We start from the raw sequence: 10,986 nt of genomic DNA on the forward strand, positions 1-10,986 counted from the left end.
ACAGCCAAGCCTTTTTCTGGCCATCTCTCACTATGAATCACTTCTGCAGTGAGTACAGTATTTACCCTGGCGGGAGGGCCTCTCAGATATGAGTAGGACCCGGATTAAGGTCAGGTTGGAGGAAACTCCCACGGGATAAGAGGCACTTTCTGAATCTCAGATCCCTCAGCCAAGATGACCTCACCACATGTCATCTCCCTCTATCAGCAAATCCTTCCATGTGGCTTGACCATGTCTAGGAAACACCTTTGATAAAAATCAGTGGAGATTAATGTCTTGGAGGATCCCCGGGCCTCCTTAGGCTAATGTTATCTAACGCTCTTTAAGCAAACAGAGCCTGCCCTATAAAATGCGGGGCTCGGGCGGCCTCTCATCCCTGACTCGGGGTCGCCTTTGGAGCAGAGAGGAGGCGATGGCCGCCATGGAGAACAAGGTGATCTGCGCCCTGGTCCTGGTGTCCATGCTGGCCCTCGGCACCCTGGCCGAGGCCCAGACAGGTAAGGCGTGCTTCTTCCTGCTGTGTGGGGCCACAGCCAGCACGGGCAGCCTCCGCCAGGAGCCACTGTTTTACATACATATTTTTGAGCACCTATTTTGTGCCAGGTGCTGTTCTAGGCCCTTAAAAGTATATCCAATTTACAGGATCGGCAAAAGCAGATGGAGAGTAACAGGGTGGCAGGGCCCCGAGAGACCTTCGAGAAGTGCGACGAGGAGGGGGCTGCCCTCAGTCGGGGCTGTTTTCCCCTGTTGGGAAGACGATACAATCCTCTCAAGTGTCATGTTTCAAAGAGGAAGGGTCAGTGTGGGCTCTCAGAATAGTGCTTCCGAGTGTTCGTGCCAACATCTCCCCCAGGGGCAGACCCTCCTAAGGCCCATCCAGATAGGCCCAAATGCCCGTCCCAGTGGTGGCCAACTGGGAGACCCTCTCCCACAGATTCCTGGGCTCCCCTGGGATCCATGCCCTGGGAGTCAAAGCCACCTCTCTCATGAGTGCGTGGCTGGCACCCCCTATTCCCTGGTGTCGTCAAGTGGATCGGTTGCCTGGGTCCTCCTTCTAGGGAGGGGAGGAGGAGGCCACTCTTGCTTCCTTGGGAAGTGTTTGCATCTCAACTCCTTTACCTGCAGAATGGATCAACAGTCTGCCCTAGGGCTGTCAGGAAATGCTGTGTGGCAGCATCTGCAACTTGCACTTTGCCAGCTGCAGAAGCTGAATAACTCATTTGCTGTTGTTAGGTACAGTTTCAAGGTGGGCGCAGGAGAAAGGGCTTTCCACGTTTCCAAAGCAAGGGTTTCCAGAGAGGCCTGAAAAGGGAGCGGCCAGTGGTGGTGTCCGTGCCCCCACCACCCTCCAGCCACCTCTTGATCGCTGCTGTGGGATATGGGGACTGAGGGGTGGGCTTGGGCAGCATAGAAGAGGAGCTGGCATCGGGCTGCAGTGGGAAGACCCCCAAGCCCATGGCAGGGAGCCGGGGAGCTTTGGAACCCAAGAGAGGAAGTGGCCACGGTGTACAGAACGAACTGGGTGGGTCCCCATGCTGGCCACCCCCAGGGCCATCTGCCTCCGCCCTTGCCCCCACCCCAGCCCCCAGCTCTGCCCCCTGTGCTGTGGGATCACAGAGGCCATGGCAAGCTCCCCTCCCCACCCCACACACCCTCTGGCTCAAGGCTCAGAGCGTCTTTGTGGGTCACTCAGGTCCATGATCCTGATACAACAGAAATCTAGAAAATTGTGATTACAGTTTAGTGCATTCACGTGTGGAAACCATTTCCATTTATTTCCATCATGCTACGAAGTGGGTGGGCAAGACAGAGTCTGCCGGGGGCAGAGCGCCGGGGCTGGAAATCTCCCTTCCTGGGGAGGAAACCCTCCCGACCCCCAGGATGATGGTCCTCCCTCACCAGGGGGCCTCTCTTGACCCCCCACAGTGCCCTGGGGGTGGGCGATGATCACCTTCACTTCACGATGGATCCAGACCCCAGGAGGGCAAGGTTCCCATGGAAGCTGCTGGGCAGCGGGAGGTGAACACGGATCGTTCCCAGCAAGGCAGGAACACTTTCTCCAAAGAGAGCTCGAGACAGTCCCCGATAGCAAAGCAGACAAGAGAACAGCCCCTCTTGGCCTCCCCTGGGGCGCCCTCACCTGAGCCAGTGTGGCCAGACTGAGCTCCTCCCCTCCTATGCGTCAAGACAGGAACAGGGACGGGGGGTGCTCTGGGCTCCTCTTTCACCCCCTGCTGCAGGCTGTCAACCGCCAGATCTCAATAGGTTGCTTTCTGAGACCTTTGATTCCGCGGAGCTCAGAGCCTGAAGCTCTTGTGTTAGAACCTCTTGCATAAGATCCTGCGGCGGCCCCCAGCCAGCCCCGTCTGTCCACTGTCTTCCTCCTCTAGATCCCTTTCCTCACCGCCCTGCTTCAAGCTGTTTCACAGCTTGTACCCTCTGTCGGCTCCTCCTAGACCACCCCGCCCCGTCCTCTCACCTGACCTGCAACGGGCCTCCACCTCCTGAACACACCTGGGTCTCCGGAACGGCCTTGGCCCATGCGGCTCCATCTTCACCTGGTGAATCTCCTCCTGCAAGGAGCCCCCCTGCTTTGTTCAGCCTGCTTGTCATTGGCCCCTCCTGGGAGTGCCCTGCCCCCATGGTCACCCTGGGCACCCTGGGACGACCGCCTCGCGTTGTCTCTCACATGCTCTTGCCTTTCTCCTCCATCAGATCCTTAGACTTTTTTTTTTGAGACGGAGTCTTGCTCTGTCACTCAGGCTGGAGGGCAATGGTGCGATCTTGGCTCACTACAACCTCTGCCTCCTGGGTTCAAGTGATTCTCCTGCCTCAGCCTCCCAAGTAGCTGGGATTACACACGTGTGCCACGACGCCCGCCTAATGTTTTTAGTAGAGATGGGGCTTCACCATGTTGGTCAGGCTGGTCTTGAACTCCTGACCTCAAGTGATCCATCTCCTTCGGCCTCCCGAAGTGCTGGGATTACAGGCGAGAGCCTGGGCCCAGATATTTATACTCTTAATCATGACTTTTCTGGTTTTAATTTCTGGGTCCCTCTCACCTGGCACAGTGCCCGGCTTTTGCTGTGCTAGCTCCCGCTTCTCATGCGCACAAATGGTGCTCAGTAAATATCTACGTATTGAGTAAAATTTAATAATCATTTGTTGAAATTAAAAAGTGAATAAATAAGTTACCTAGAAAGACGCAAAGTCCACAAACCCGGGGCACCTTGCATTTTCCCTGAGCGTAATGTTTGCACATCAGGATGTGAGGACAACATCTCCCTCTCACGTCCTGAGGGTTTTATATCTGCCTCACCGGACGGTTGCTGATGTCATTGCAGAAGGAAGCATGATAGGTGTGTGCATGATAACATCAAGGAATTCAGCCCACGACTTACTTTGCTTCTTACCTGTGCACTTTCAGAGACGTGTACAGTGGCCCCCCATGAAAGACAGAATTGTGGTTTTCCCGGTGTCACGCCCTCCCAGTGTGCAAATAAGGGCTGCTGTTTCGACAACACCGTTCGTGGGGTCCCCTGGTGCTTCCATCCTAAGACCATCGACGTCCCTCCAGAAGGTACGGCCTTTTTATACCATGGGTTCTGAAGATTTAGAATTAGTTAGGAAAGTCACTTAAGACTACAGAGGCTCTGATCAGCATCACCAGCTATGCCTTTACCCGGCGTCACGGCCGCAGGTGGTGGTGCAATGGGGTAGCCTGAGTCAGGCTGCATTCAGGTTGGGGAATAGAAAGGCAGGGCTAAGGGGCTTGGGAAGAAACCCGATGTTCCCCCAGCTTCTCTTCACATCTCTAACCAAAAGCCTGTGAAGAGCCACTGTTGGTAACGCTTTCTAGCTTACCTAGGATAGAGGGGGAAGGCATGACAAAATCTGAAGACCGTTCATGTATTCTTTTTTTTTTTTTGAGATGGAGTCTTGCTCTGTTGCCCCTGAGCTGGAGTGCAATGGTGCGATCTTGGCTCACTGCAACCTCTGCCTCCTGAGTTCTACCTCAGCTTCCTAGTAGCTGAGATTACAGGCATGTGCCACTATGCCCAGCTAAATTTTTTTGTATTTTTAGTACAGATAAGGTTTCACCATGTTGGCCAGGCCGGTCTTGAACTCTTGACCTCAGGTGATCTGCCCGCCTCAGCCTCCCAGAGAGCTGGGATTACAGGCGTGAGCCACCATGCCAGGCTGACAGTTCATGTTTTCTAAAGAATGTGCCTGTTGATGCTTTAAAGTAAAAACTCTGTAATTGTTTAAATGTGAAAGAAAATATTTATCCTCACTAAAGCATCTCTTCCTCCCTCCCCCCTCACCCCTGTAGAGGAATGTGAATTTTAGACACTTCTGCTGGGATCTGCCTGCATCCTGACGCGGTGCTGTCCCCAGCACGGTGGTTAGTCCCAGAGCTCGGCTGCCACCTCCACCGGACACCTCAGACACACTTCTGCAGCTGTGCCTTGGCTCACAACACAGATTGACTGCTCTGACTTTGACTACTCAAAATTGGCCTAAAAATTAAAAGAGATCGATGTTAATCTGTGCTGTTCATTCTTTTAAAGAATATGAATGATTTTCCTTTCTCTGAAAGTGAAGCGCAGCGTTTCATCCTGGGCTCTGGCAGAGGTTCTGCATCTTCTGGGCTTCCTGAGCTGGGATACAAGTGGGCAGCTGAGGGCAGAAAGCGGGGACGGTGGGGTGTGCAGCAGGTCGGTGGGGTGTGCAGCAGGATGGTGGGGTGGGCAGTAGGATGGTGGGGTGTGCAGCAGGATGGTGGGGTGTGTAGCAGGATGGTGGGGTGTGTAGTAGGATGGTGGGGTGTGCAGCAGGATGGTGGGGTGTGTAGTAGGATGGTGGGGTGTGCAGCAGGATGGTGGGGTGTGCAGCAGGATGGTGGGGTGTGTAGTAGGATGGTGGGGTGTGTAGTAGGATGGTGGGGTGTGTAGTAGGATGGTGGGGTGTGCTGGGATGGTGGGGTGTGTAGTGGGATGGTGGGGTTGTGTAAGGATGGTGGGGTGTATAGAAGATGGGGTGGCATAGGACCAACCCACTCCCCTGGCATTTCTTAACTACTCACCGTAGATGCCCCAGCAACAAAGTGCTACAAGTTACCTTTCCGTTTATTTGCTTTCCCAAATAGAAATTGGCGTAGGAGATGAAACCTGTAGCAGAATGTCTGAAAGCATGTGTAATAAAAATTGCAGAGGGTGGCATGGACTGACCCCTCCAGAAAAACCCCTCCCCAACCTGAGATCTGAACGAACTAGAAAATAGAACAGCAGGGGAGGGATACAGAAGCCAAAATGTCACTTTATTCCCACTGGCCCCTCTGTAGCTTGGCGAGGATTGGGAGAGGGTGTCCCCCCGACCTAGTCGTCCTTGCTCCAGGGACCTCAGCTCAGCAAGCCCCAAGCCAACTGCACCCTGGGTTCCTCCTCCTCCCACCTGTCCCTCCATCTGGTGCTCTTGTGCTGGGCACACGTTGCACAGTTATACTGGAGATGGGGTCCCGGCAGCTCTGGAAAGCTCCTGCTCTCTGCAGCCAGACGGTTCCAGGGAGGAAGAGGGAGGTGCAGAATTGAGCGGGGCCAGCTCTTTCCACATTAACCAGTCTGGCAAATCATTCCCAAACCCTTGGCTACCAGATTCAGCATGTAAAGAGGCCTGAGAGGCCGGGAGACACCCACCGTGAAGAACCATCAGGAACGGGAAGCCCCTGCCCCCTGCACACAGCAGCACACACATGAGCCGTAATAGTACATATAGTCACATATGTGTCGGGGAGGGCACAGACACCTCCTCTTACCTCTCAGATGTGCAAGCGAGTTTTAGCTTTTCTTTTCCATCTATGGTATGTCTGATCTTACACTCTCTGTCTGCTAATTACAGGTAAAAACAAGCTAACTTTATTTAGTCCAATTCCTCTTAAAATTCAGTTTGTCATAATAATTTGCACAGCTTCTGTCGGTCACAGTCTTTGGGGACGCATTGCTCAGTCTCTTACCTCGTTCCACCCCGTCTTGCCCTCTCTACCCCTGGGTGGGTTGAAGGAGCCCCTGGGTCTGCCCATGCCCTTTGGATTCCTGCTGGCCCACTGTGGAGCAGAAGCTGGGGGTTCTCAGAGCCCAGCTGGTGTGTGGCCTGTCCGTTCTCCCCACGGTTCCCCAGTGTCAGAAAGGTGGGCTTTCCACACAACATCTTGTAGCCGACTGTTTCCTGGCTGTCCACCATCCATTCCTTCCCTCTTTCTTACCTAACTTGCACTCTACGAAGGAAGGGGGAAAAAGAATTCACTTTCCCAGCCCCTCTTTTAGCCAGAAGTGGCTGTGCAATGCTATGTGGCCCATGAGACATAGGGGGCATCTACTTGAATATGGGGTAGGCTTCTCCCTTGATGAATGAAGAGCGCCCTCTGGCTTCCTGGGCCAGCCCCTGCAGCCTGCCTTTAGGTGTTGTGGAAGGTGGGTGTAATAGGTGTTGCAAGCAGCCATTATGTAATAATGAGTTAAGGCCCAAGAGCTAGAGCCTTAATAACCCTGAGCTGCTGATTAGATCCCCCCACCCACCTTCAGACATCATGTTAAGTAAACCTAAGTGTGCTTACGGGTTAAATCACTGCTGGTTTGGTTTCCTGTTGCATTTCAGTATATTACCAAGGCCCATATCTTCCATCTACCATAGAGCAGTGAGCCTGTGGCCCAGCCATGATGGCCAGGAACAACTGCTCTCACCAAGGACTGCAGGCAGAGCCAGTTAACAAGGTGGGTCACTGCCTTCCTGTGGTTTCCCTGGGCCTCCACTCAGTGGAGCCTGGGCAACAGGGTAAAACTCTGTTTCTACTAAAAATACAAAAATTCGCTGAGTGTGTGGTACATGCCTGTAGTCCCAGTTACTAGGGAGGCTGAAGTGGAAGGATTTCTTGAGCCCAGGAGGTGGAGGCTGCAGTGAGTTGAGACTGTGCTTCTGCCCTCCAGCCTGGGTGACAGAGTGAGACACTGTCTCAAAAAAAAAAAAAAAAAAAGGGCCCTTCCACTTCAGATCTGCTCAACGGAGTTACATGTCAGTTTACACTTTTCTTGTAAGCTGCTCCTTGGCTTGCAAGCAGCACCCTTGTGCTGCCTCTTCCCATGCTTCTCTGTCTGTATGTCTGGGGTCTGTGTGTCCAAATGTCCTCTTCTCATAAGGACACCAGTCAGGTTGGATTAGGGCCCACCCTAACAACCCCATTGTAACTTGATAAAAGAAAAACTTGGCCAGACGTGGTGGCTCACGCCTGTAATCCCAGCACTTTGGGAGGCTGAGGAGGGCAGATCACCTGAGGTCAGGAGTTCGAGACCAGCCTGACCAACATGGAGAAACCCCATCTACTAAAAATACAAAATTTCCCGGGTGTGGTGGCACATTCCTGTAATCCCAGCTACTCCAGAGACTGAGGCAGGAGAATTGCTTGAACCCAGGAGGTGGAGGTTGTCGTGAGCTGAGATTGTGCCACTGCACTCCAGCCTGGGCAACAAGGGTGAAATTCCCTCTTAAAAAAAAAAAAAAAAAAAAAAGAAAAAAAAAAGAAAAACTTCAGCTGAATTAAATTTAAAGAAGTTTAATTGAGCAAAGAACCATTCACAAATCGGGCTGCCTGCTGAGTCAGAGTAGGCTCAAACTCCAGCACAATCACGTGGTAAAAGCAGATTTATGGACAGAGACAGGAAAGCGAGGCACAGAAAATGAATATGAGGCACAGAAACAGCCGGGCTGGTTACAGCTCCGCCTTTGCCTCATTGAACTCAGTTCGGACAGTTGGCTACATTTGATTGGTCAGAACTTGGTGATTGGCACAAGTGTAGGCTACGGTCGGTTTACGCCTCCACCTGTTATAGTTCACGATGTACAGAGAAACCTTTAGGCCAAATTTAAAATACGTAAGGGGGAAGCTTTAGGCTAAACTTGATTTCACAATTTTAATCACCTCTTTAAAGGCGCCTTCTCCAGATGTGATCCCATTCTGAGGCGCCGGGGGTTCCGGCTTCAACATAGAAGAACAGAGTCGGGCCATAACAGTGGTATCTGTTACCTGCATCTAAGGAGCTCTGGCCGATGCAAATTATTACAGAGTGCTGCCACCATTGTGTGAGACAAGGCAATTCTGCTGTGGGTGGCAAGAAAACAAAGTGGATTTTGGGAAACTGGAGGTGTGTCAGGTGCATATGGGGGCACACATTCATACGGAATATTCAAGGTGGACAGTGAAGGAGTGGTCCTTTGTGCGATATGCTGTGTGATGAGAAGGATGGAACCAACAAGAACGTCATGAGGGAGAGAAACGGACGAGAAGGCCGCGTCACAGGGAACTGATGGTGTGCTCTAGGCTGACAACGCCTTCAGCCCTGAACCAGCAGCTCACGGTGACCACCCACCGTGCGCTTGGCCCCGGAAATGCGCAGTAAACATGGGCTGCTCTGTGGATCGTGCGGGGCTGCAGCTGGGCTCAGGAGCCCTCACCCAGAATCTCTTAGACAAAGCAAGAGCATGTGTTAGCCCCAGGCTCCCTCCACCTCCTGGTCCCCAGCTGAGATCTCCATTACCACGACCCTGGTGGAGAAGGTGGAGAGACGGAGAGGACGCATGAGGGCCTCATGGCCAGAATTCAGGCGTGTGGTCCTTCTACCCTCCCACACCTCTATAAGGTGTTCACCTTCTCTTTCCCCTCATTTTCCACTAATCGATTTAATAAATAGCGGGTTTCACACCTTAATGTGGTCTACGCACACCCCTGTTCTGCCACTGGCTATGTACTCAGAGGCCACAATTGCTTCTAGATAATTTCCCACACAACAGCGTTCTATTCAGGGCATGTATTGAACTAAAGGTCAGACCAGGAACTGATTCTCGAAGCCAAGCTGTGGCTTAGGTTCATATTTGTAGGGTCATTGGGAAAGATATTGTTAACTTAAGAAAACTCCCTCACCTTTCTTTGCAGGTAGAGGGAGTGGTGGTTTGTTGCAATATTTAATTTTTATGAGCCTGATAGGAAACATCAGCTCATAAGAAAGAGACACACACCTGGCAGATCCCAGTCCTTGTAACTTACCAGAAGGAAGGGATGGCCATTAGGAAGAAGGGGCTCCATGACTTAAAGGTCCAAGCAGACAGAAGACACCAGTTGGTAACACAGGAATAAATAGTATTATTTTTAAAGGATTTCTGACTTGTTCTTTTCAGCTCTTAACAGTGCCCTGAGTTGGACATTTTTGAGGCAGCAGACTAAATTAGGCCAAACCACACATGCTCACACATGCGCGTGCTACAAGCGGACTAGTGAAGCTAAAGGCAAGTATTGGAAGGATTTTCTACATTTCATCTGATCTAGTCTATCAGTGTCGAGGAGTGGGAAGGGCTGAGCTTATTATATCCTATGTGCAAGCTAGCAGGTGAGTCTGCCAGTTTCCTGTTTGCTGGCAGAAGACAGGAGATTCCTGGTTCAAAGATAAATGACTTTATTACTCATGCTACAGCAAGCAGCATGAAGAAAGGTTACTTGTGTTGGTTCTGTTTGCCTCCAAGAGCCCCAAGGAACTGGGACCGGGAATGGGCTCAGATGGGTGCCTGCACACACAGTGGGTTGCCTTACAGGAGAGAAGCCCTGGACTTAGGGATTCAAGTGTTTTATAAGGGACACAGAGTTTGCCTGCTCTTTGCTTCAGAGGGAGACACTTTATCCACTTTCCAAGATTGTTTGCGACCCAAACATCCTTGGAGAGATAGTCTGGAAGAAAGAACTATTTTAATTGCCTTCTATGCATTTCGTTGGTGAGGGGGGGATTTCACCCTAGGGTGATGGGATGACTGAACACACCACCCCCAACACCACATAGGTGAGAACAATAGCAGTTTGTGAGTCCCATATCCTTATAGCTCAGGGGCTGAGGACACTGTGCCACGTGGAGCCACACAGAGGTGGCATTCAGGAGCAGAGTGAATAAGCAAAGGCTGCGGGAAGCAGGCTTTGTAGTATCAAGAGGGCGTAGTGGCCAGTGGTTCCCACAGGAGGATGCAACTGGCTTGTTTAAATAATTCTGTGGGCTGGCAGAAAACTGAAATCTGCTACTCACGGATAAGAAAGCACGGTGCCTGATCCCTTGATAGGGAGGGTTGTTTGGCTAGGGGACCTTATCCATGGGAGTAGAGATGGGAGGGGAACTTTTGGTGAGGCTGCTTGAGGCCGTCTCTGTTTCACCAGATGTCAAGGCAGCACTTAATATTGTGCCTTAAGTTTAGGTCTTATGCCATAAGGATAGTCAGTTTCTTATTCACACGATGTGCAGAAATGTGAGAAATTTATGGAGAACTGTCTCCCAACAACCGGTATACTAAATATCTTATTTTCAGGACAAGATTATAGAGGGAGGAAAAAGGATTAAGGCTCATTTCTGCAACATTTTCTTAAGAAAAATAGAGTACAAATATTTCCCTCCATTGTTATTTTTAAATTTCATTTTTAGACAGCTTAAGACTATAATATAGGGGTATGTGCAACCTCTCCTGAGTTCAAGTGATTCTTCTGCTTCAGCCTCCTAAGTAGCTGGGATTGCAAGCATGAGCTACCATGCTTGACTAATTATTTTTATATTTATATTATGCCTGACATGTATTTTTAGTAGAGATGGAATTTCACCATGTTGGCCAGGCTGTTCCTGACCTCAGGTGATCTGCCCACCTAGGCCTCTCTAAGTGCTGGGATTATAGGTGTGAGCCACTGCACCCAGCCTGGATTTTTTTTTAAAGGGCTGGATAGTAAATATTGTAGGTTTGGGGGGCCTTACAGTCTTTGTCACAATGAATCAACTCTGCAATTGTTTTGAAAGCGTATTTTCAGAGTGTAGAACTTTTCCCTAGCACTTACACGTTATCCCATTGTCTTCTGGTTTGCATTATCAGATAAAAAGAAATACTTGATCAAGAATGAGTGTTGAGTAAATAATA

The 10,986-nt window shown here is 50.9% G+C and overlaps 1 protein-coding gene across 1 annotated transcript; it reads left to right on the forward strand.

The window, feature by feature from the left end:
* Positions 1 to 372: 372 nt before the first annotated feature.
* TFF1 (trefoil factor 1) lies at positions 373 to 4,547 on the forward strand. Its single transcript, XM_032175225.2, has 3 exons — positions 373 to 497; positions 3,428 to 3,580; positions 4,334 to 4,547. The coding sequence occupies exons 1-3, from the start codon at positions 413 to 415 to the stop codon at positions 4,348 to 4,350; spliced, it is 255 nt and encodes an 84-aa protein (XP_032031116.1). The 5' UTR covers positions 373 to 412; the 3' UTR covers positions 4,351 to 4,547.
* The last annotated feature ends 6,439 nt before the right edge of the window (positions 4,548 to 10,986 follow it).

The sequence above is a fragment of the Hylobates moloch genome, unplaced genomic scaffold (assembly GCF_009828535.3).
Source record: "Hylobates moloch isolate HMO894 unplaced genomic scaffold, HMol_V3 SCAFFOLD_14, whole genome shotgun sequence".
NCBI lineage: Eukaryota > Metazoa > Chordata > Mammalia > Primates > Hylobatidae > Hylobates > Hylobates moloch.